Raw genomic sequence first — 25910 nt, forward strand, 5'->3', positions numbered from 1 at the left:
ACAACTTCTGTCTGAAAATTCTGGAATGGTGTCATTCGGTAGTTGTAGTTGAGGAATGGATATCCACTATTCCCTAATAATATATTCTCCAGAAATTCCCCATTACATATACCCATAATGCAAAAGTATTTAAAAACTCCTAAAATAGTATTTCCAATTTATTGCACTTCCATATTATTGAACGATGAGTATTATGGGATATATTATGTTGTTCTCTAAACATCTTTAAATGACAAAATAATTAAATTTAACGTTTTACTCTTCAATTATCTTATTTTAATTTATATCGACAAATGGAATTTTGTAGGTTATTTTTATATTTACAAAAATATTTCATGTCATTTGTCAAAATAAAAGATTCTTTAACTGCGTTTGCAATACCACTCTTTTAGACCCGTCCTGTATTTGTCCTTTATTAAAGTATCCTGTAATAAAAGATCCTTTATTTGCCGGTGGCAATAACTCTCTACTATCATATGCCTTCAATGTATTGCATGCCAGCCGCCAGACATATTGGAATATTTTGACAGATTGTTGGATTCCCTAATTGTCGTTTCACTCATTAACACGGAACTTGCATTGCTAGTGCTGTGGACTAAACGCATAGTATCACAGGTCGGTTCGGTTGCGTTGGAAACGGATGCGTTTCCATCGCATCTGGTCAAAACGCATAATGTGCATTGCACTCAGTGCCGGTTTATCTACTGGGCGCATGGGGCGGGCGCCCAGGGGCCCGGGTCCGAAAGGGCCCGTTTCTTTTAATTACAAAAAATTAAAGTCGCTAAATCTACATATTTTCCGAAAATAATCTCATACGCAGATACGCCAATACACTGCAAACGCCTATGTTCTATTGTTACATCTCTTCACGCCTATACACAGTGGTGTAGCATATCCCCACAGGGGCTCCGTGTCAATGTTTGTGGCGGGGCCCTTTTCCAAAAACTACAGAAAGTTGTCAGAAAGATGTCTCAAATTGTAGTAAATTTTGCATGTGAATCTAGCTTGGTTGAAGCAACTAGTTATTTCAGAACTGTTCAAAGTATCTACACGTTTTTTTCGGCTTCTCCTCAAAGGTGGAATTTACGGCAAGAAAGCAGCAAATGTTGTGTAAAAAAATTAATTATTGAAACTAGATGGTCCGCCCGATTTGACGCTGTAAATGCATTATTTAAAAACTGCGGATCCATCAAACATACTTTTTTTAGTTAAGCAATAATAGAGATGAAAAATCAGCAGATAGAAGTGAAGCCGAGACACTGTACAATAAAATGGATACTTTCGAGACAGCTCTATGTAACAACTCGCTGATGATTTTCTGTTGGAGTGAATGAAAAGGGAGTGGTAAACTCCAACAGAAGTAGTAAAAAGAAGAAGATCTACTTAATGTAGCCAAAGGACAAAAATGTGTGGCTTCTCCGTTGAAGAAGCTGGAGTAACTAAAATACAACTTTGTAGTAGTATTTGTATGGAAGGATGCCAAGACAAAGAATATCGAATTGATACAGGACTAGAGATGAGAAATCATTAATAGATAGATATAACTTGAATGGCTAGCTAAATATGTATGAGAAGGGCCACTTGACACTCAAGGAAGGATTCGGCCAATTTGCACGGCTATTTTTGGCCAGACAATAGATTAAAGGAAGTGACAATGATGGCTCGAAAAGAAGATATGAAGATAATGTTCAGAAAATAGATAGAGTAAATATAATAATATACTGAAAATAGAATGAATTTTTGGGCGCCAGAAGAAGGATAACTAGGTTAACGCTCTTCCAGGTATTCTACGCTGCTATAGAGTATGTTAAATTTGTAGTACAAGTATGTGAAAAGTTATTAAAGATTATTAAATTATAAAATATACTACTAAAAATAAAGGAGTAATAAGAAAAAAAAATCACAATAAATGTATATTTATTGAATGTAACTACTAGATCTTTTTAACAATCTCTGAGTTAGGACAAGTAACTAGTGTGTAACTCTAACATGACAGGAAAAAGTGATACTAGTGAAAGTCAATTACAAAATCATCATACAACTATGATCTAAGAATACTCTTTATAAGGTTAGAAAAACTGACTACGGGTACCTCTAATACAGGAAGTACAACTTACAACTAGGTTAGTAGAACCCTCACCAAATAATAATTGTACGTTTATAATACGTACACCTTAATTAAATACTACCTGATACTATATATAACATATAAATACCTCACTGTGAGTGGGACAGGCACAAGCCTTATTGAATAAATAAACCTACGAGTGGATACACAGATCCTTTTCCTAACTCGTGGTTTATAATAGTAATAATAACAAGTGAAACCAAAAACTAATCTGAGGGATTAGAATCCAGAAGTTCATATGAATTTAATAAATTAAAGTTAAAGTTAAATAAAGTTAATAAGTTAAAGTTAAGTAAAGTTAATAAGTTCAAGTTAAATAAAGTTAATAATTACAATTTTGACTAATATGTGAAGTTAATTTTTAAAAATTTAATTAAACATATACTAAAATAATGGAATGAGTTTAAATAATTATACAAAAGTGGAACACAGCCTAAAAATAATCAAGATAAGAGTACCGACTACTATTATCAGGGAAAATATCTGAGCTCAGAAATTTATACCTTTATAGATTGCAGAGTGTTGGGGAACGCTATCAATTAAATATTATGTTGTAAAGAAAAAAAAACCTATAAAAAATATAAAGCAGGAAAAATGTGTGTGCAATTGAACTATAAAAAAAAATGTACTAAATATCACAAAACCAGTCTGTCTTTAATAAGAGCACAGTAAATGTTCCCAAACAAACCACTCTTTCCTAATCTTGAAGTTGATGTAATGAGCACCCAAGGGTGCTAACTCTCGCTAGCAGCTGTCCTGCTGGAGGTACAGGAGAGGAAGACTGGTAGAAAGCAGCTGAAGGTACTCAAAACTGTTGGAAAGCAGCTGGAGGTACTCAAAAAAAGAAAATGTGGAAATAATCCAGGCTGGTCGCCTATTGATTGTTTCTCTCTGTGTGGTCTGGCCTTGGTGTTGTTGTAGGGTGGCTTTAAGATTTCATGGTAGGTGCTAAAAAAAACACAGTGTGGTGTTACTACCAATCTACCAATGTCAAAAAAAAGAAGCAAGAGATACGAGGAGGTGTTTTTATTCCTATGGGAATAAGAAGAAATAGGTCATTAAGTCCAAAAACTTGAATGACTAGACAGCTTGACCTTTTATCAGGTTGCTATCAGATGACCTTGGTCAAATAACACAAGTAATTTCCAATTGAAATACAAAATATAATTACTGTGAAAGAATATTTTATTATAATATATACACCGGTATATAGATATATTATACAAGGATGAAATATAGTAAGACTAAGCGATGGATACTTATTTGTTCATCGTTCAAAAGATAGGAGTTCTGTAGACTTGAAAGGAATATAAAAAATGGAGTTTAAATTAGCTCTATTTTCCAACTGGAAGCACAAATTAACAACGAATATTGAATTATCTCTAGATGAGTTTGATCCATGAAAATAAAACATAAAAACCATGAAAATAGACTATGTGAAACTTAGTTAGCAAATGTCAAGGACTTCCAAAATGGCTGAATAAAATACTTAATAAAATGTGTATTTACCGGGGTAGAACTCATTGGATATAGTATGCTCTAAAATTCTTCAAATCCACTGCTGCTGGATAACTTCACTATACTTTTATTGTAATATTTAATCAATTTGGAACTGAGAATTAGAGGTGAATAATTGAGTCTAATGACCCCGCACACTACGATTCAGACCGAACACTCGAGAAACAATGCAATTCAAGGCTCACGTTCACAGCTGAATCCTTCGTACCCCTCTACTAAGCATTGGCTGTCAAAGTGGGGAAACCAATGTTGCCACGTTTTAAATGTGACGTCATCAAGCATTTAAAAATTCTGAGATGGGTTTAAGTTCTATTTGAATAAACATTGAAAGAAAATAATTCTGAAAATAATTAAATAATATTTTGGATAGTTAAATAATATCTTCCCATCAATAATCGATTCTATAAGGGGCGGAACGTCACATTCCCTTTCAACCACCAGAAAAAAAATTTTATTTAAAAAAATTTTTTTTTTTTTTTTTTTTTTTTTCCAAAATATTAAACTAGAGTAGTAGTGCTTAGTGTATCATTCCCCGTTGATTCGCAAGATTACAAATAATCACCACTAATAATCAAGGGAAAGTAGGATGGTCACTGCAGCAAATAACGGAAATTGCAAAATATGACCCGAAGTCCTAGTAAAAGTGCTAAAGATGAGACATAATTTATAATGACAAATAAGTGTCGAATTGGCAGTAAATCCAAAGTTGAACTATCCATGGACATCAGATTTATAAGGAGTATATCCAAGGACGAACAACCAGGCAAAGGTGAGAGCCAATTCATACCATAACGCAAGTACATATACTAAAGTCACCAATGAAATCAATAACTATAATAAGTGAAGAATCAAACACTCAATCCTAAATTGGACTAGCAATGGACACCAGATTCGTAATAGCATATCCAGAGAAGAACAACTAGGAATATTTATAGAATAATTTTCACCAATACCAACTAATATAAATAGTGAACATACCAAAGGAATGCAAACACATTAACCAAAATAAATGTGGAATCAGACACTCAATCCAAAGTCAGACTATCAATGGACAACGGATTCACAAAAGCATATCCAATGAAGAACGACCAGGAAGATTTATGGACCAATTCACATCCATACTAAATCATATAAATAAATTAGGTCTACGTACACCCACATCCGGTAATACGAACCTATACAACCAAATAAACAAAATAAGTGAAGAATCGGACACTTAATCCAAAATCGGACTAGCAATGGACACCAGATTTATAGGAGCATATCCAAAGAAGAACGATCAGGAAGATTTATGGACCAATTCTCACTAATACTAAATAACTAACTAAATTAGCTCTAGATCTACCCTCATCCGGTAATATGAGCCTATCGAAACTAAATAGTAAAAATAAAGGATGAACTTATAAGTTCTATGACTCCATGGTAAATACAAAATATGACGGGAACGAGCTCCCAATCTTTCATAAGACTGTATATTCATGTGAACATACATAGGATTATCCAGGAGATATTCCTGAATCTAAGCAACAATTAATGCCTAAGGAAAGAAGAGGGAATCTACTAAAAAGAAAATCAATAATTTGTCCCAGTGGGTTAATCACTAACATTACGACTCTACGTCTATGGAAAGTCAAGCATCTATATACTATGAACTAAGAGACATAAAATAAGCAAACTAGACTTCCCTATTATCGTGTGAAAATGTGCCTGGAATATTTGGAACAATTGCACAAGAATGGTTAGGAAGTGTTGTACACCATTTCCCAACCAGAAATATTATCATGGATAAACATCTGCCTACTCTGACAAGAAAGACATGGATTACGAAATCGGATAGCAGTGATCAGTTGCTGAACTTCGAACCCACGTATTCACCAACTTTGAGCATTAACAGACTAGTTCATAAGAAGAAATATGAAGGACTCAAGAATTCATTTATAAATCAAAATTCCAAATTCATTCCAGAATCATCCTGTGGAGGAAGTAAGAATCCGAATTAATATAAAGTATTTAAGGTACCTGTGACAAATATCAATAAAGTAACCCAATAACAAATTAACAACCACAACTTCTTTCCAATATGGCAAATCCAATGACATGATATAAAAACAATAAAAAAAAATAATAGGTATGTAATCAAATATCCAAGATATAACACATAATCTAAGATATGGTAGTGTAACATAGCTCCATCTATATTAAGCAAGAATACTTGTATGAGCCCACACATCCAAATATCTTAATATATAATAATCAACAGCCCTTTTATTCTGAGAGGTTGAGTACAAAACTAAGAGTACAAGTGGAGGTTATTAACTTGGTAATACTACTGGCTGGATTAGTATTTGAGAATATTTGTCGATAATGACTCAAATGCAATCTATAATACAAAAAAATAATAATAAACTCATACAAGCGGTATTACACAAGAATTCGGTACCTAATAACTAATACGTGAGAAATCATCAAGCCATGCCGAAGGATAAAAATTGCTATGGTCAGGCATTATCTGGTGATTAACAATTTAAACTAAAATACTATACCATAATAAAACTAATTAAAGGCAAACACAGGAAGATATTAGCTTAAACAACCCTGTTAAGCTAATCTTCTTCCGATGAAGTTGAAGAATCCACATCGTCCATGGTGTTGTCAGGCAGTAAATCCTTTACATGAAATTGACCAATTCGCTTATTAGTCGAATTGTCCTTTAATTCATAAATCAAAGGAGATATTACCCTTGAGACAGTACATGGGACATATTTCTGGCAAAACTTTGCAGAAATGGCATCACCCTTATTGGATTTGACAAAATTGCGCTTTAAGACTCGATCACCAACAAAGAATCGCAGATCTCGTTTCCTCAAATTATAGTGCTGCTGGTTCCTTAGGTAAGAAGTTTTTAACTTCTTCCTAATGTCTGCGAAAATATGAGGTAACGTCTGGAGATCATCTAAGCGATGAAGTTTCTCAGATATTTGAGGAATATTTTCGGAATTGTCTGAAATTACACCAAAATAATCACCTGATAAAGCCACATTCCTACCAAAATTCAAATATGCTGGAGAGCACTGGGTAACTTCATGGACAGAAGTCCTTATGGCTTGAGCTATGGAATGAATATATTGATCCCAAGCTCTGTGATCAGGGTAAGTATAGGACCTTAGAGCTGTGACAATACTACGATTTACTCTCTCAGTATGATTTGCTTGTGGATGGTAGGCAGCATTATAAAAGGTCTTTTGAACCTTATATTTAGCTAGAAGATCTTTAAAGGCCTTCGATACAAACTGAGGACCGTTGTCACATGACACAATTTGAGGAACACCATACACCAAAAAGACTTGTTCCTCCAAATATTTTAAAATTGCTGGAGTTGTGGCCTGGCGAAGGGGACAAACTAAAGGAAATTTAGTGAAATAATCCACAACTACCAGGCAATAGGTATTACCCTTGTAACTCCGAGGATAAGGTCCAATGAGATCCATTGAGATCATCTGCCAAGGAAAATTTATGTTCCTGAAGGAACCCATAAGTCCAGCCTGTGGTAGGTTACTTGGTTTACAAGTAGCACAAACCATGCATTTAGAAATGTACCTTTTTATAGACTTCCGCATACCAGGCCAATAATATAATTCGGCAATACGGTGATAAGTCTTATAAAAACCAAAATGACCTGCCGTAACTTCATCATGAAACATATGCAGAATATTTTCCCTATTTGGCGTAGGTACAACTATTTTCCACTCCGACATATTGGATAAGGACTCTATCGGACTTAAGATGTGTTTGTACAGAATATTATTCTCTACCTTAAAATCAGGATATTTTTGTGGGTCTTGAGTGACCCTATCAATCATATTCTGATACCACATATCAGGACTTAAAGAGGACAGATCTAGGACATTAATATCATGGACACGTGAAAGAGCATCTGCGACCACTACCCCGTTTGCCTTTCTATGGACAATCTTATATGAATAGGCAGCCAGTTTGCATATCCATCGAGAAAGCCTCTGTGAAGGGTTTTTCATACTATGAAGCCATACTAAGGAACTATGATCAGTAATTATAGTGAAATTACGACCTTCCAGATAATAACGAAAAGCTTCTAACCCATGGATGATAGCTAAGAGTTCTTTCTCCGTAGTTGAATAGTTTTTCTGGGCCTTGTTCAACTTCTTACTAGTGTACGCTATGGGGTGTTCGGAGCCATCTTTCAACTGAAATAATACGCCTCCAGAAGCTGTATTAGAGCAATCTGTCATTAGATAAAAATGCTCATCAAAATTAGGTGACATCATAACCGGAGCGCTCGTTAAAGCATCTTTAACGCGCCTAAAAGCTTCGTCAGCCTCAGGAGTCCAAGTAATGGTCTGTCCCTTTTTCCTGTTCTTCAAAAGATCAGTAAGAGGTGACAACAAAGTAGAGTAGGACGGTACAAATCGCCGATAATAGCCACACATTCCCAATATCCTACGGACTTGGGTGGTGGTCTTTGGTATAGGAAAATTTTTGATAGCAACTATTTTCTCAGGATCAGTCCTCAGCCCCTGGTTATCCACAACATAACCCAAGAACTTAAGACTAGGGCGACAAAACTGACATTTATCCAGATTGACCGTTAGATTAGCTTCCTTAAGACGTAAAAATAACTTATCTAAAATTTCCATATGAAGGGAAAAATCAGGAGTGACAACCAAAATATCGTCTAAATAATAGAAAACATAGGGCTCTAACGGTGGACCAATGACTAAATCCATCAGACGACACATTGTCTGAGGAGCAGAAACAAGACCGAAAGGCATGGTGACAAACTGGAATAATCCTTTACCACTGACAGCAAAAGCAGTATACTTCTTGCTCTCTTCACTCAGTGGGATCTGTAGGAAGGCCTTAGACAAATCAATAGAAGAGATGTATTTGGCATTCTGAAGTTTGCTCAAAATCACATCTATTCTGGGGATAGGATAAGCATCCCTGTTAGTTGTGATACTGTTTAGTTTTCGACCGTCAAAGCAGATCCTGAAGGATCCATCCTTCTTCTTCGTTAACCAGAGCGGAGAACAGTAGGACGATGTTGAAGGTTCTATGATATTTAAAGCAAGCATCGAATCTACTTCCTTTTCTAAATCTGCCTGCCAGGCTTGAGGTATGGGGTACTGATATAATCTGAAAGGAGTGGGATTTCCCACTTCGATAGTGTGAGAGATTAACGACGTACGACCTAGTTTGTCTTTTGAAGAAAGAGTAGTAAATTTAGAGATCATACTCTCTAATTGCCTTTGTTCAGAGCTTGATAAACTAGCAAAATCGTGAATAGCACTAAGGGTAGATAAATTAAATTCAGATATGGAAAAAGAAAAATCAGAACAACTTAAGGTACTATTGAAAGCATTGAAAAAGTCCATACCTAAAATTATAGAATTCTGCACGGAAGGAATAACATAAAATGTAATTTCCCTACATAAATCTGCCACTGTGATTTTAATTTGGAGTTTGCCCGTAATGGACTGAACTGTACCATCTGCAGTAGATACTTGCAAAGATGAAATGGGCATAATGGGAATACTAGAATTTTTCAATAAATTTAACGAATGTGCCCCTATCAATGAAATATTAGAGCCACTATCTAACAAAGCTAAACACGATTGTCCTAAAATTTGAATAGGAAGATATGGCCTATTATCATTTTGTTTCCTAACTAATAACGAATTAATATCTAGATCTAAAGTATTTGGTTGTCTACAACCGTTATATGGAACTAACCCAGACGTATCATCATCATTAACAAAACTAGAATCTAATATAGATAATGGAACCACATTACTATCACAATTATTATTGTTACGTTGAACACTACCAATCAAAGAAGCGTTTGTAAATGACCATCTGTGATCATTTGAATCAAGCGAATCTAACGTATTATCTATAGAAATAAATTTCTGGTTTAATTTTGTTTTGTGGTGTGTGCTGCTTTCTTGAACGACACCCCTTTCCCTTTTCGTGAAGATGGGTTTGGGTTGCTGGATGTGCTTGGTCCAGCAGTTTCGTTTGACGATGGGGTTTGATTCCCTGATTGGATGTTGGACGGAGAAACGTTCAGGGGACGGACCTCCGACGTGTCGTTTCCCGAACACTTAGAACAGTTTCTTTTAAGGGTGTTCTCTCGGCCACAACCATGGCAGAAAATACGATTTTGAGGAATCCCACAATTGTAAAATGGGTGACCAGGCTGATCACAATTCCAGCAGACAAGAGAACTAACAACCGAAACATTATGTTCATGACCCTTATTTAGCCAAGAACGTTGCCTAAAGGAAGTTGGCTGAGAAGAAGAGTTAGAAGAGGATCGAGATGTGGATGGAGGTTGAGAAGACCAGGATAACGTTTCCTCCAAACGTTTGCATTTTATAGTAAGGTCATCAATGTTCTGAATGTCCATAAGAGCTAATTGTTGATGATAAAAGGGCAATAGACATTTAAGGATGATTTTAATTTTAGCTAAATCTGACAAAGGAGTGTCTAAACGACTACACATACCTAATATAGTATTAATAAACATAGTAACAGATTCCCCAGGTTTCTGCTTATGATTCTTAATTTGATCTAATAAATCATCCTGGAATGAATACGGAAGAAAATCCGACTTCAACTTTTTAATCAGATCAGACCAACAAGAAAAATTACCCCTGTTATTCATAAACCATGTAAAAGCGGTCCCGGTGAACAACTCAGCAGAAGCAGCAAACAAATCCTCTTCAGAAACACCTCTAGATATTCGAAGACATTCAACCCTTTCTAAAAATGACATCACATCAGTGTGCTGTTTTTCACCTGAAAATGAAATACCCCATTTGTGTACTTGAACAGGTTTGGAGTACGTAAAGCTAGGTACATTGACTGAAGCATTAGGAGTAGAGGTAGCAATGGGGTTAACTCTAGAATCAAGTTCACCCTCTAGTGTTAATATTTTAAGAGAAACAGACCTCTTGAACGGTTCCTGTTCTTCAGAAGGACAGTGTAGCAAGTGTACACGGGCAGAAATATGGCCTAGACGAGATGTTAATCGCGCATACTCTGTATCCTTTACAGTTCCCCTAAACTTTTCGATTTTTTTAGACAAGCTGTCCAATGTTTCAGTGATTCCTTTTTGTTGTTCCTCAAAAGGAAGGGATACAGCTGAAATTTGGAGAAAACTTCTATTGCCAGCTTCTTGTTTCAAAGCACCTCTCAAAAGATTGCGTTTTTTATCGACAGTTGTCGACTCCTCTGGCATTATGTCCCGAATCTTTAATTCATAATCCAATTCATCCACCAGAAGATGTTCAGCTTTAAAAGCACACATGATGAGAGCAAAGTTATTGACAAATAGTCCAAAGAACAGAAATATGAAAAATATGAAAATATGAAAGTTTGCACGCAAAATATATATAATATAAACCGAGAAAATATCAGCAACACACCAACAAAATCAAAATAGCCAGCCAAAAAAAAAATATATATATAATGCAGTATATAATCTAATAAATAAGATCAAATAAATATATAAGATCAAATAAATGGATAAATAATCCAATAAATATTGTATACTCAAGTAAACCTACTACCTAAATACTGGAAGTAAATTTTTTTATTTATATGTAACTTACCACCACTCTAGAAAAAATATATATCTATAATAATAATAATCAACACTTAGTTGTACCTCCAACTATACCACTATTGACTGAAGAAATAAAATTGTTATATGAATTATATTATTAATAGCAATATTAAATATAAGTTCCCAATAAAAATTCAAAATCTAACCCAGAATGTAAGCTGCACAAACATATACTATAATGAGGTCCCAAAATATAAACAAAAATCAAAACAGCGTTTAAGAATACCTGATATGTATCAGAAATTAAAAATAAAATAAATAAGTAACAATATGTGTATAGGATACCAAACGGAAATAACAAAGAGATTTCAGATAAAAGAGAAGAATTGACCTAAATGAATACTGTCTCAGACCAAAAATAAAGCCACCACGTTGGGCGCCAATGTAACAACTCGCTGATGATTTTCTGTTGGAGTGAATGAAAAGGGAGTGGTAAACTCCAACAGAAGTAGTAAAAAGAAGAAGATCTACTTAATGTAGCCAAAGGACAAAAATGTGTGGCTTCTCCGTTGAAGAAGCTGGAGTAACTAAAATACAACTTTGTAGTAGTATTTGTATGGAAGGATGCCAAGACAAAGAATATCGAATTGATACAGGACTAGAGATGAGAAATCATTAATAGATAGATATAACTTGAATGGCTAGCTAAATATGTATGAGAAGGGCCACTTGACACTCAAGGAAGGATTCGGCCAATTTGCACGGCTATTTTTGGCCAGACAATAGATTAAAGGAAGTGACAATGATGGCTCGAAAAGAAGATATGAAGATAATGTTCAGAAAATAGATAGAGTAAATATAATAATATACTGAAAATAGAATGAATTTTTGGGCGCCAGAAGAAGGATAACTAGGTTAACGCTCTTCCAGGTATTCTACGCTGCTATAGAGTATGTTAAATTTGTAGTACAAGTATGTGAAAAGTTATTAAAGATTATTAAATTATAAAATATACTACTAAAAATAAAGGAGTAATAAGAAAAAAAAATCACAATAAATGTATATTTATTGAATGTAACTACTAGATCTTTTTAACAATCTCTGAGTTAGGACAAGTAACTAGTGTGTAACTCTAACATGACAGGAAAAAGTGATACTAGTGAAAGTCAATTACAAAATCATCATACAACTATGATCTAAGAATACTCTTTATAAGGTTAGAAAAACTGACTACGGGTACCTCTAATACAGGAAGTACAACTTACAACTAGGTTAGTAGAACCCTCACCAAATAATAATTGTACGTTTATAATACGTACACCTTAATTAAATACTACCTGATACTATATATAACATATAAATACCTCACTGTGAGTGGGACAGGCACAAGCCTTATTGAATAAATAAACCTACGAGTGGATACACAGATCCTTTTCCTAACTCGTGGTTTATAATAGTAATAATAACAAGTGAAACCAAAAACTAATCTGAGGGATTAGAATCCAGAAGTTCATATGAATTTAATAAATTAAAGTTAAAGTTAAATAAAGTTAATAAGTTAAAGTTAAGTAAAGTTAATAAGTTCAAGTTAAATAAAGTTAATAATTACAATTTTGACTAATATGTGAAGTTAATTTTTAAAAATTTAATTAAACATATACTAAAATAATGGAATGAGTTTAAATAATTATACAAAAGTGGAACACAGCCTAAAAATAATCAAGATAAGAGTACCGACTACTATTATCAGGGAAAATATCTGAGCTCAGAAATTTATACCTTTATAGATTGCAGAGTGTTGGGGAACGCTATCAATTAAATATTATGTTGTAAAGAAAAAAAAACCTATAAAAAATATAAAGCAGGAAAAATGTGTGTGCAATTGAACTATAAAAAAAAATGTACTAAATATCACAAAACCAGTCTGTCTTTAATAAGAGCACAGTAAATGTTCCCAAACAAACCACTCTTTCCTAATCTTGAAGTTGATGTAATGAGCACCCAAGGGTGCTAACTCTCGCTAGCAGCTGTCCTGCTGGAGGTACAGGAGAGGAAGACTGGTAGAAAGCAGCTGAAGGTACTCAAAACTGTTGGAAAGCAGCTGGAGGTACTCAAAAAAAGAAAATGTGGAAATAATCCAGGCTGGTCGCCTATTGATTGTTTCTCTCTGTGTGGTCTGGCCTTGGTGTTGTTGTAGGGTGGCTTTAAGATTTCATGGTAGGTGCTAAAAAAAACACAGTGTGGTGTTACTACCAATCTACCAATGTCAAAAAAAAGAAGCAAGAGATACGAGGAGGTGTTTTTATTCCTATGGGAATAAGAAGAAATAGGTCATTAAGTCCAAAAACTTGAATGACTAGACAGCTTGACCTTTTATCAGGTTGCTATCAGATGACCTTGGTCAAATAACACAAGTAATTTCCAATTGAAATACAAAATATAATTACTGTGAAAGAATATTTTATTATAATATATACACCGGTATATAGATATATTATACAAGGATGAAATATAGTAAGACTAAGCGATGGATACTTATTTGTTCATCGTTCAAAAGATAGGAGTTCTGTAGACTTGAAAGGAATATAAAAAATGGAGTTTAAATTAGCTCTATTTTCCAACTGGAAGCACAAATTAACAACGAATATTGAATTATCTCTAGATGAGTTTGATCCATGAAAATAAAACATAAAAACCATGAAAATAGACTATGTGAAACTTAGTTAGCAAATGTCAAGGACTTCCAAAATGGCTGAATAAAATACTTAATAAAATGTGTATTTACCGGGGTAGAACTCATTGGATATAGTATGCTCTAAAATTCTTCAAATCCACTGCTGCTGGATAACTTCACTATACTTTTATTGTAATATTTAATCAATTTGGAACTGAGAATTAGAGGTGAATAATTGAGTCTAATGACCCCGCACACTACGATTCAGACCGAACACTCGAGAAACAATGCAATTCAAGGCTCACGTTCACAGCTGAATCCTTCGTACCCCTCTACTAAGCATTGGCTGTCAAAGTGGGGAAACCAATGTTGCCACGTTTTAAATGTGACGTCATCAAGCATTTAAAAATTCTGAGATGGGTTTAAGTTCTATTTGAATAAACATTGAAAGAAAATAATTCTGAAAATAATTAAATAATATTTTGGATAGTTAAATAATATCTTCCCATCAATAATCGATTCTATAAGGGGCGGAACGTCACATCTATTGACACTGATTTGGGCAAGAATTCTGGAAAGAGTGAATGCAACAAGCAAAACGTTAGAAACTGTGGACTTTAACGTAGAATCTGTCAACTGGGGTAGAATTAATGGCATCTCTTTTGAGGTTTGTTAGAGACGCAAGAAATCATAGATTTATAATACTCTAGATTGCGCCTTACGATCTTAAAATGGGTGACGGTTGCGACAGAGATAAATGAGCCTATTTGGTCGGTAGTCTCTTTCTAATTCAAGGGGAGTATCGACGACGTCACTATCCTACTCTGTCGTCGAGTATTTTAGATGGTTTGACAGTTCGAGCTCATGGCGACGAGAACTGGTCGTTTGTCTTCGGACGTGGATAGTCCTGGTTCGAATCCCATACCAATCTTTACTTTTTTTATTTTTTATTTAATCAATATTGCGTTTATTAGATATTATTACATCTCTAAAATAAATCTATGCAAAGAAATATATAACAAATAAGAAAAACTCTGTAGGTACCTATAAATTTTTAAAAATATAAAAGCCATGTTATTTTTTTTAATAAGTTAATGGTAGAATAGTATAAAGTAATTAAAAATATTCGTAAAAAATTACAAATAATTAATATCAACATAATGTACCATCGATTTATTAATTGAATCGGTCGTTTCAAAAACAACACGAATCACATAATATTCCTAATTTTACAGAAGAGCAAAGAAAACTTAACTATATAGTCGAAAGATGGATGAAATGGATGACATCAAAATTCAGAGTTATATTGTAGTTTTGTTCCTAATGTTTTTACTGGACTGGTGTCGTTTTTGCACACAACGTTTATCTTAAAGGAGTCTATTCCTCTCAAAAAGTTAGTTTCTCAAAATTGTGGACTTTGCTGTTTTTGAAACGACCGATTCAATTATAAGTAATTAGACATTATTTTTATTTATGAAACTATTGTTACAATTTTTTAAAAAAGTAGAAGCAAAACAAATATTATTCACATCATTCGAATAAGGACGAATTTATATTAATAATGAATGACTTTTATTTTACTATGCAGTTCACAAATTATGTATTCCAATATTAACTTACTATACATAGGTACATTTATTATCTGCTAGATTTACTTAGGTCCATTTTTCAGATGTAAAAATATCTAATAAACGCAATATTGATTAAATAAAAATAAAAAAAGTAAAGTTGGCATGGGATTCGAACCACGATTATACATGTCCGAAGACCAAAGACCATTTCTCGTCACCACCCGCTCCAACTGTCAACACATATTAATCGATAAAGTGGGATAGTCACGTCGTCGATATTCCCCTTAAATTAAAAAGAGACTACCGACCAAATAGGCTCATTTATCTCTGTCGCAACGGTCACCCATTTTAAGATCGCAGGGCGCAATCTAGAGTATTATATATCTATGCAAGAAATAAGTTTAGCGAAATTGAACAAAAAGCGAAAACTTTCTTTTGCGAAGGCGAGGATATCTCAAACATCTACGATACAACTGACCTTCAAAGAATAAAGAAAATAAAAACATTTTTCGAAAAAGCAGGTGAAAGTCAAATCACTTTTTAAGAGATATTCAGAATTGAAGTATTTAATGTTATATGCGACAATATTACTCAAGATCTTTTAAAGAGGTTTGAATGCTACAAGGATGTAACATCAGCTTTTAGATGTTCTTTTACGCTAGATAAAAAATAATTTAAGACGTCAATTAATACTTTATGCGAGAAATATAAAAAATATGTTGATGAAACCAGACAGAACTTGCATAATGAAATTACCTATTTTGTAACGTTATGCCAAAATTTAAATAAACATACATTTTATGAAAAATTTGATGTCATCCAAGGTGTAAAGGCAATTTTTTCCAATATTTTAAAATAAAAACATATTTAAGGTCAAATTTCTGTTTTTGATTTATGTTTTTAAACGTATTTTTTTTGATTATTTCTTACAATAATAGTCCCCCGTTTTATAATCCCCGGGATTATAGCAGGATAGTCTGCTATATCTATGGCCTACGGTATACAAGGAGGGTAACAGGGCCAGTGCTATGCTTCAACCGCCTATTATTACCCCTGGTTTTACCCAAGGTACCTACTCATTTTATTCAGGCTGAGTCGACCTGAGGCCTACAGACATCTTAAAAATGTCTAGTTGTTCTTGCCGACGCTGGGATTTGAACCCCGTCCTACCAGCACGCGAGTCAAGCATACTACCGCCTGAGCTACGCCGGCCCGGGATTATTTTTTACATTTGCTATTCTTCTTGCTTGTTTAAAAAAATTATTTTATGGATTTTACAATAAACCTCTATATTAGTTAATGCATATATGTTTTCTCGTAAAAAAAAAGAATAGCAATGAATGGGGCCCCTAAACTTCCAGCGCCCAGGGCCCGAATTTAGGTTAAACCGGCACTGATCGCACTAGGTACATTATGCTTACACTACAGTTGTTATTAATATAAAGGGTTATTTTTGTGAGGATGCTATTCTAAAACTAACTGCGTAACCTATTATACCGTATTTAATTTGTTCAATCTTCTCCTCCAGTTAAAAAACTGATTTCAGATCAGCAATTTGGACTTCCAAAAAAGCACGGAACAGTTGAGTAGGTACCAGATTAGTTAACCTAATTTACAGGGATCTAAATGGTAAAAGATATTGCTCAGCAGCCTTCTTGGATATATCACAGGCTTTTGACAAAGTGTGGCATAGCGGCCCAGAATTTAAATTGAAAGCCCTCTTACCCTATCCTCACTATCTACTACTGAAATCTTATCAGAGACACTTCTTCGTGAAAAAATGAAGTGAACTTACTTAATCACATCCAATATATTCTGGTGTTCCTCAAGGTAGCGCCTTGGGACCTAAATTGTTTCTCCTTTATACAGCTGATCTGTTAAGAACAAGAACCAGCACTGTAGTAACATTCGCTCATGACACGGCAGTCTTGGCATCGCACCGATCCGGCCACAACCTTAAAGAACCTTCAAACAAACCTTAACAATATCCAAAAGTGGCTAAAATATGGCGTATCAGGCTTAATGAATTGAAATATACACAGATGACATTCACTTTACGCAGAGAAACATGTCCACCAGTAAAAATCAACAACTGCTCACTCCCACAAGCTGATTATGCTAAATATGGTGGCATGTATTTGGACCGACAGCTGACTTGGAAGAAGCATATATTCACCAAAAGAAAACAGCTAGGCATTAAATTTAGCAAAATGTATTTACTAATTTGACGCGAATCTAAATTATCATTGGACAACCAATTACTGTTGTATAAGGCCATTCTCAAACCCGTGTGAACCTATGTTATACACCTTTGGAGAAACGCAAGTAACTCCAACATTGACATCCTCTAAAGATTTTGTTTAAAACAAAGTATTGCAAGCCATCGTTGATGCACCATTGATATAGGGTCATTCTACACGGCGTCAAGCTGGAATTCATCAAGGAAGTCATCTACCAGTTCAGTGTTCATTACAGTGAAAGAGTGTCAGTGCACCCTAAGGTGTTGGCCAACCGTTTAAATAATGTGCCCGATGACAATAAAAGGCGTAGACTTAGACGCCTGCTGCCTGGCGATCTGACTACGAAACTCAGATAAGTTTTAGCTTCCAAGGAAATATAAACATTAATAAGTACTCCCATAGTAAAAAAATATTAAATTTAAATTTTAGCCAGTTTTTATAGATCATTCACTCGAAGGATACTCTACATGTCAGTCTCTCATTTGTCATTTTCTTCTTAGGGTGCCTCCTCGTTCCGAATATTGGCGATCATTCTAGCTATGATGATTTTGTTGGTTGCTATACGGAATAGTTGTGTTGAGGTCTTTCTATACCATACTCTCAGGTTAGCAAACCAGGATATTCTTCTTCGTCCTGGGGCCCTTTTTCCTTCAATTTTACCTTCCAAAATGTATTGGAGTAGCTCGTATCTGCCTTGATTTCTCATTATACACTTACCGGCACAAAATTCCGCCACCCAAAATTTTTGATTAAGTTTGACAATCTATAAATTTATTATTTGTTCTCCGATTTTCAAGATTCTTGCATCAATTTGTAATTTGCTATTATTCCAGTAACAAAATTTTTTTGCTTAGATGGCATTATACGGGGGTGAATGGAAGCGTTGTTTTTTCTCCTAACTTTAAAAAATTTTGTGGAAAAATTGGAGGGCTGATTTTGTTTCATACTCCTTTTGTATTATCTTGGAGGTATCACTAAAGTTTTGTTTTTTAAATTATCCGAATATCTCTTTTCTTGTAAGAACTGTAAATAAAAACACTACTTTGAAGGTTTATTTAATTAAAAATATCAAACGCACTAAAATTAACAAAACAAAACAAAATTAACAACAAAACAATTTAATAGCGGATATGTCCACCCCTTGCAGCAACGACTGCTCGCAATCTGTTTAACATCGAATAAAGATGTGTTTTCCTTGCCTGGGGAATAGCCCGATATTCCTCTACCAGGGCCATAACTCTACCAAATTTTCTGGTGGCCTAGTATGACGGCAAATAGCTTTTTTATTCATCCCATAAATGCTCAATAGGATTGAGATCTGGGCTGCATGCGAGCCATTCTAATCTTATCAGTGCAACCTCTATTTTATGAGTCAATCAGTGGTTTTATTTACAAAAAATGGTACAGTTCTTAAAACAAAATATATTCGGATAATTCAAAAAACAAAATTTTGGTAATGCCTCTGGGATAATATGACAGGACTATGAAACAATATCAGCTATTCCATTTTTCCACAGACTTTTTTAAAGTTAGGAGAAAATACAACGCTTCCTTTCACCCCTGTATAATGCCACGCAAGCAAAACATTTTTGTTACCGGAATAATACCAAAAAATACTAATACATCTACCTACAAACTGGTGCAAGAATCTTGAAAATCGGAGCACAAATAATAAAGTTATAAATTGTCAAACTTAATAAAAAATTTTGGGTGACGGAATTTTGTGCCGGTGAGTGTATGTCCCAAGTAGGTACTGCAGCTTACGGCCCTTCACGATGTTGACCAAATCTGCGGTTGTATTCATCCTCCGTAGCACTTCTTCATTGGTGACTATGTCTGTCCATGGTATTTTCAGGATCCTTCGGTACAACCATAGCTCAAAAACCTGAAGTTTTGATAGAGTGTCCGCCTTCAATGTCCACGTTTCTACTCCAAAGCCTTATTTTTGTTTCGGTGTGAGGTCAATGCTCTTGAACACAGAGCTCATTGTCAAGAATGCACTTTTTGCATTGTCTATGCGGCATCTAATCTATTATCATCATTATCCTTCTAGTTCTAGTTGTATTGTGAGACACGTTCAATTCTCATTTGGTCACATACAGATTTGCTCAAGTTATGTTTTCCTTATGATGATCCTGATGATCATTACTTCATTAGCTTGGCTTTGCTGGTGTTTATATCCAGGCCATTTGTTCTACTTGTTTCCGTTATTTTGTTCATTAAGTTTTGCAGCCCTTAGATGGTATTGGAAAACAGTAACACTTATTGAAACCGATTGCCGGTTTGACCTATTTATTGAAATGCCTGTATCAATATCTTTTAGAACCTCTTTAAAAATGTGCTCTGAGTACATACTGAATATCAGCGGTGAAATTATGTACCTCTGTCTCACTCCCCTTAATATTTTGACCTGATCTATATATTCATTATCTATTTAGAGCACCGCTGATTGATTCCAATACAGGTTAGCTATTATTTTTAGGTCTCTTCGTCAATCCCTGTTATCTTCAGCACTTCCATCACTTGTCACATCTTGCCAACTTGTCACATCATTTGTCATATCAAACGCTTATTGCCCTTCCGGCAGATTGCAGAATCCTGTAGGGGTTATAAAAAAATTATATTATTTGGCAACGTTTTTTCCATTTATATATCAATGGCTGATATAAAACCTTTTGGCCATTAAGCAAATAACACTTTTGTTTTCTCTTTCAATGGAATGAAAAATGCAAAATGGCAACAAAACAATAGTAAACACGTCATTCATAAAGCTTTTCAAGTTAAAAATACTTATTTTTTGCCGGTGCGGTATAATTTCTAAATATATCTTTTCATACAGCGGGGGCTACAATAATACTAATAGAGGCACAATGCCCTAACTGGCAACATTCTCGTTTACAAAGAGATGAATAGGCTCATTTAGAGATGAGTTAAAGTAAACATTTTACTGTGAAAGGCTCTAAAAATCAATATTTATATTGTTTCGCTGTATTTAATTATTCTGCAAACAATGAACTTTTTGAAAAGGCGAAACCCAAGCGACTCCATTTTCAAACAAATAAATATTTAATAATAAAATCTTTGGATTTCTTAATTCGGAAACAGATTCTCTCTTATACATATTCCCCATCCTTATAAAATTTGCAAGGAATAAAGGGTGATGAATGCAGAGACATGGGGAGTCTATATAGTTGCACTCCACAACACATCAATTCAACGAGGCAAAGATCAACGAATCTGTTTCCTAGTACTCAATACGTGAGTAAAACGCAGGTACATAAAGGAATTTAATATTTAATTTCGATTCAGAGACCATTACCATCTCTCTATGGACCATTTCAAACTTTTGTTATCTTCAGGAGAGCCTGTAAAGATGCTCCGAATCAAAACTAGATATCATTGCCAAGTATGCCAATTACAAGGACACAATTACTATTTAGACGCACTCGCGACCTCTATTAAAGGAAAGGCGAAACCCAAGCGACTCCATTTTCAAACAAATAAATATTTAATAATAAAATCTTTGGATTTCTTAATTCGGTTACAGATTCTCTCTTATACCTATTCCCCATCCTTCTAAAATTTGCAAGGAATAAAGGGTGATGAATGCAGAGCCCGTCTATATAGTTGCACTCCACAACATATCAATTCAACGAGGCACAGATCAACAAATCTGTTTACTAGTACTCAATACGTGAGTACAGGTAAAACGCAGGTAGATAAAGGCATTTAATATTTAATTTCGATTCAGAGATCAATACCATCTCTCTATGGACCATTTCAAGCTTTTGTTATCTTCAGGAGGGCCTGTAATGATACTCTGTATCGAAAATATTGTTGATCTTTGCCTCGTTGAATTGATGTGTTGTGGAGTGCAACTATATAGACTCCCCATGTCTCTGCATTCATCACCCTTTATTCCTTGCAAATTTTATAAGGATGGGGAAAAGGTATAAGAGAGAATCTGTTTCAGAATTAGGAAATCAAAATATTTTATTATTAAATATTTATTTGTTTGAAAATGGAGTCGCTTGGGTTTCGCCTTTTCTTTAATAGAGGTCGCGAGTGCGTCTAAATGTTAATTATTTCCGAGTAATTAAATGCCTTTATCTACAATGAACTTTTTGTTGGTGGAGTAAATAATCCTCAGAAGACGTTTTAAATGAACTTTAAAAAATCTTTAAAATCTGTAGTGAATTGTCAAAATTATAATGGATTGAATATAGCGATGGATATTTTTACAGTCTCGTTTTTAACTTTCTTTTTTTCTATTCTTCATGGTTATCTTTCTTCATTCATTTGTCACGTACTTCACACCACTTATATTTTTTAACTTTGTACATATGCCTCTCCCAATTCAATCCAGTGTTTTCTATTTTGAGCCACTTGCTTCCAGTTGTGTCCTACAATCTTCTTAACGTTATCATCCCATCTCATTTGTGGTCCTCTGCGTATCCTTCCTAACCATGGTCTCCATTGTTGAATTTCGTGATTCCATCTTTTATCCTTCAGTCGGGAATTGTGTCCTGCGAAGTTCCATTTTAATTTGGCAGCATGTTCTCCTGCGTCTTCTACTTTGGTTTTGCTTCTAATCCATTTGTTTGTTTTTTTGTCTCTAAGTCTCATCCCGATCATTGATCTTTCCATCGCTCTTTGTCCTTTACTATTTGATCTATATTGACCTTGGTGGGTGTACGCGTCTGTGAACGATACGTGAGTATAGCGAGAATACACTGATCGTAAAGTATGGTTTTCAAATATTGTTCTATTTTTGTGTTTTTCAAGATCCATCTCAGTTTTCCAAATCCTGTCCATGCTAACCTTATTCTTCTGGCAATTTCTGCAGTTTGGTTTTCTTTGTTAACTTTCATTATAATGTCCCTTGTAAATGTATTCGCTTACTGTTTCTAAATTTATGTCGTTCAACGTTATTTTTCTAATGCTTGGTGTATTCGTCATTATTTTTGTTTTTTCCAAATTTATCTTAAGACCTACTTTTTCCGAAACTTGAAATAGTTGCGTCATCATGGAGGTCCGCAATTCTTCGAAACTCGTAACGAAGTATGAGTATACTGTATGTAAATATGTACATATGTCTATGGGTTTCTTATTTCTTATATTATTTTGATACAAAGAGTTTTAAGACCTACTTCTCTTTTGTGTGATCTTTTCAACGCGTTCGAAAAAATGATACTGAACCGGATTGCTGAATCTGTAGAGACTAAAATTATTCCAGAAAACGCAGGCTTCCAACACGAAAAGTGCTGCTGCAGTCAAATCCTTAATCTTACCCAACATATTGACGGTTTAAATGAAAAGAAAAAACAGGAGTAGCGTTCACAGACCTAACTGCCGCCTATGACACAGTTAACCATCAGCGGCTGCTTGCAAAACTCTACGAAACTGCAAAGGATTTTCGACCTAGAAGGTTAGTGTCTCCTCCAGAATAGACGCTTTTATGTAACTCTCCAGTCCAAGAACAGTCGGAGGAAAGACCAAAAAATGGGCTCCCACAGGGAAATGTCCTCGCTCCGATTCTATACACCACGCATATATACCAACGACCAACCTATAAACCAAAAAGCAAGGCAATTTATTTACGATTGTCAGGGCCCCCGTAAGAACTACTGGCGCCTGTGTGCAAAAAAGGATTTTGGCGCCCCTTGTCATTTTATAGGCATAGGTATTTTGATATTGTTCTTTTATTTATTTTTTTGGGGTCCGGACAAATAATCCCCGGACCAATAATCCCGGACAAAAAATCCTCACAAATTATCCCTGGACAAAAAATCCCCGGACAAAAATTCCCCGGACAAATAATCCCTGGACAAAAAATTCCCACAAAAATCCCGGACAAATATTCCCCACAATTTTTTTTTTTACAAAATATCCCCACAAAAAATCCCGGACAAAAAATCCCCACGAATTATTTGTTGCCGGATAATTCTCTAAAAGTTTTTCCCGAAATTTTACCAAATTTTGAATTCCAATTCCATGCCGAAATCTTCAAATTTTACATTAATCGTCCAACACTACATGGAATACAATTTTTACGTACACCCAGCTCGACCAAAATGGCCGAGTTGGGCGTACAGAAGAAACTAACTGCGGTAACGCAAATGTATCTAAGTAACTTCTTTGTACAAGTTAGAATAGTGGGAAAAATTCTGGACTGAGACTGGGAGATCCGTTGTCAGCATTGTTGTTTAACCTGGCCTTAGAATATGTCATGCCAAAAATTTATCCAAAAATCAAACCAGACATAGCTACTCGAGGAGAGGCCAAATGGGAGAAGGTATGTAGGACGGACTAGAAAAAGGTGGAAAGATGCAGTCAGAGGAGATTTGGAGAAAATGGGAGTGAGACAATGGGAAATAGTGGCACAGGACCGACAAACATGGAAGGCAATAATAAACGTGACAGACTCTCGAAGAGTTATAACGACATTGATGGTGATGACGACTAAATATTTTTGACGCTAAATGTACAAAAAAGAACAGGTTTTTTGGATTACAATCAAGATTATCGTTGTCAAGACCAGCAGTTATCATCACGAATACGCAATGTACTGGACATACTTATTCAAAACAGAGTGAGCAAAAGATTTAAGCCAATAATTACAACATGATTCCCATAGCCTTAGCTCATTCCCCATATCATTCTCTCCCACGATTTTTGAAAGAACTCACACTTTTTTGTCAGGTAAAATTTGAAATTTTCGACAGGGAATTGGAATTCGAAATTTGGTACTTAATCTAAATTACAATTCATGCTTAATATTAATTGCTATTCATTATTTTCGTACCGAAAAGCGGTTTCATGGCGATTGCTATCTACCTATACCGATAGCATTCACGGGGAAAACTTTTAGAGAACTATTCGGCAGCAAATATTTCTTGGGGATATTTTGTCCGGGATTTTTTGTGGGGATATTTTGTCCAAAAATATTTGTAGGGATTATTTGTCCGGGATTTTTTGTAAGGATTTTTAGTCCGGGGATTATTTGTCCGAGGATTTTTTTGTCTGGGAATTTTTTGTCTAGGGATAATTTGTGGGGATTTTTTTCCGGGATTATTTGCCCGAGGATTATTTGTCCTAGCTCACAGGGTGCCAGGCGGTGTCGTGATTGAAAAATTATTTAAACATTTTTTTAAACAAATTCACAAAAAAAAAATATTTCGAACAAATTTTTTTTAGATAACTTGGGTCATTCTGAGTAAAAAAGGTCCCTTGTCATTTTTTTCTAAAATGGATTGTTGTCGAGTTATACGCGATTGAAGATTTGAAAAATGCGAAAATGGCCATATAACTCGACAACAATAAATTCTAGAGAAAAATCACAATATACCTTTTTTGCCCAAAATGACCCAAATTATCTAAAACAAAATTGTTCGAAGTAAAAAAATTATTTTTGTGAATTTGTTTAAAAAAAATTGTTTAAACAATTTTTCGACCAAGGTACCGCCTGGGACCCTGTGGTTTTGTTAGAGGACCTTTTTTGAGTAAGTTTTTGCAAAGAAATCTAATCGAAATAATTTTGCTAACGTGGGCAACGATAGAGGCTGGACTATAGCGCTAATTGTTAATAATTAAAAACAACAGCTTTGTAATAAAATAATGACAAAAATTTCTTCAGAATGTTGAAGGAGGGGTTTTAAACTTTGATTTGGTGGCTTTTTGACTTTCATAATAATACTTTTTAATCGAGTTATTAAGCCTTGAAAATGGTCATTTTCGCATTTTTTAAATTTTAAATTGCATATAACTCGACAACAATCAAATCAATTTGAGTGAAAAATGACAAGAGACCTTTTTTACTCAGAATGACCCAACTAAAAAAATTTGTTCGAAATGAAAAAATTATTTTGTGAATTTGTTTAAAAAAAATGTTTTACCAATTTTTCGTCCCCGGCACCGCTTGGCACCCTGTGAATTTGTTATAAGGACCTCTTTAGAGTTAGTTTGTGCAAAAAATCGAATCGAATTAATTTCGCAAAGGGGGCGACGATACAGTCCGGTCTAATTAGTTATTTGATAGGTATGCGATTTTCAAATATTGTCGATTCATCATTTGAGCGAAGCAGAATCGTTCGCTTATCGATGAGATAGAATTACCGCCCACACACTATTGCTCAACCAATGTGTTTGGAATTTTTCCACGAAATCAGCGCAT

At 34.7% G+C, this 25910-nt stretch overlaps 2 protein-coding genes across 4 annotated transcripts in view; one reads left to right on the plus strand and one right to left on the minus strand.

Moving 5' to 3' along the window:
* LOC114329806 (receptor-type tyrosine-protein phosphatase N2) overlaps positions 1-25910 on the plus strand; it is a 277330-nt gene that overhangs the window by 101938 nt on the left and 149482 nt on the right. The gene's annotated exons all lie outside the window — the stretch shown is intronic.
* On the minus strand, positions 9233-14452 carry LOC126883863 (uncharacterized). The gene is made up of 2 exons (XM_050649538.1): positions 14038-14452; positions 9233-13476 (listed from the first exon to the last, which is right to left on the minus strand). Exon 2 carries the CDS (start codon positions 10992-10994, stop codon positions 9597-9599), a length of 1398 nt encoding a protein of 465 aa, XP_050505495.1. The 5' UTR covers positions 10995-13476; positions 14038-14452; the 3' UTR covers positions 9233-9596.

The sequence above is a fragment of the Diabrotica virgifera genome, chromosome 4, assembly GCF_917563875.1.
Source record: "Diabrotica virgifera virgifera chromosome 4, PGI_DIABVI_V3a".
In the NCBI taxonomy this organism is placed as follows: Eukaryota; Metazoa; Arthropoda; class Insecta; order Coleoptera; family Chrysomelidae; genus Diabrotica; species Diabrotica virgifera.

Bases quoted from the DNA above. Each gene is read 5' to 3' on its own strand.
- LOC126883863 (XM_050649538.1), bottom strand. From the start codon at position 10,994: ATGTGTGCTTTTAAAGCTGAACATCTTCTGGTGGATGAATTGGATTAT.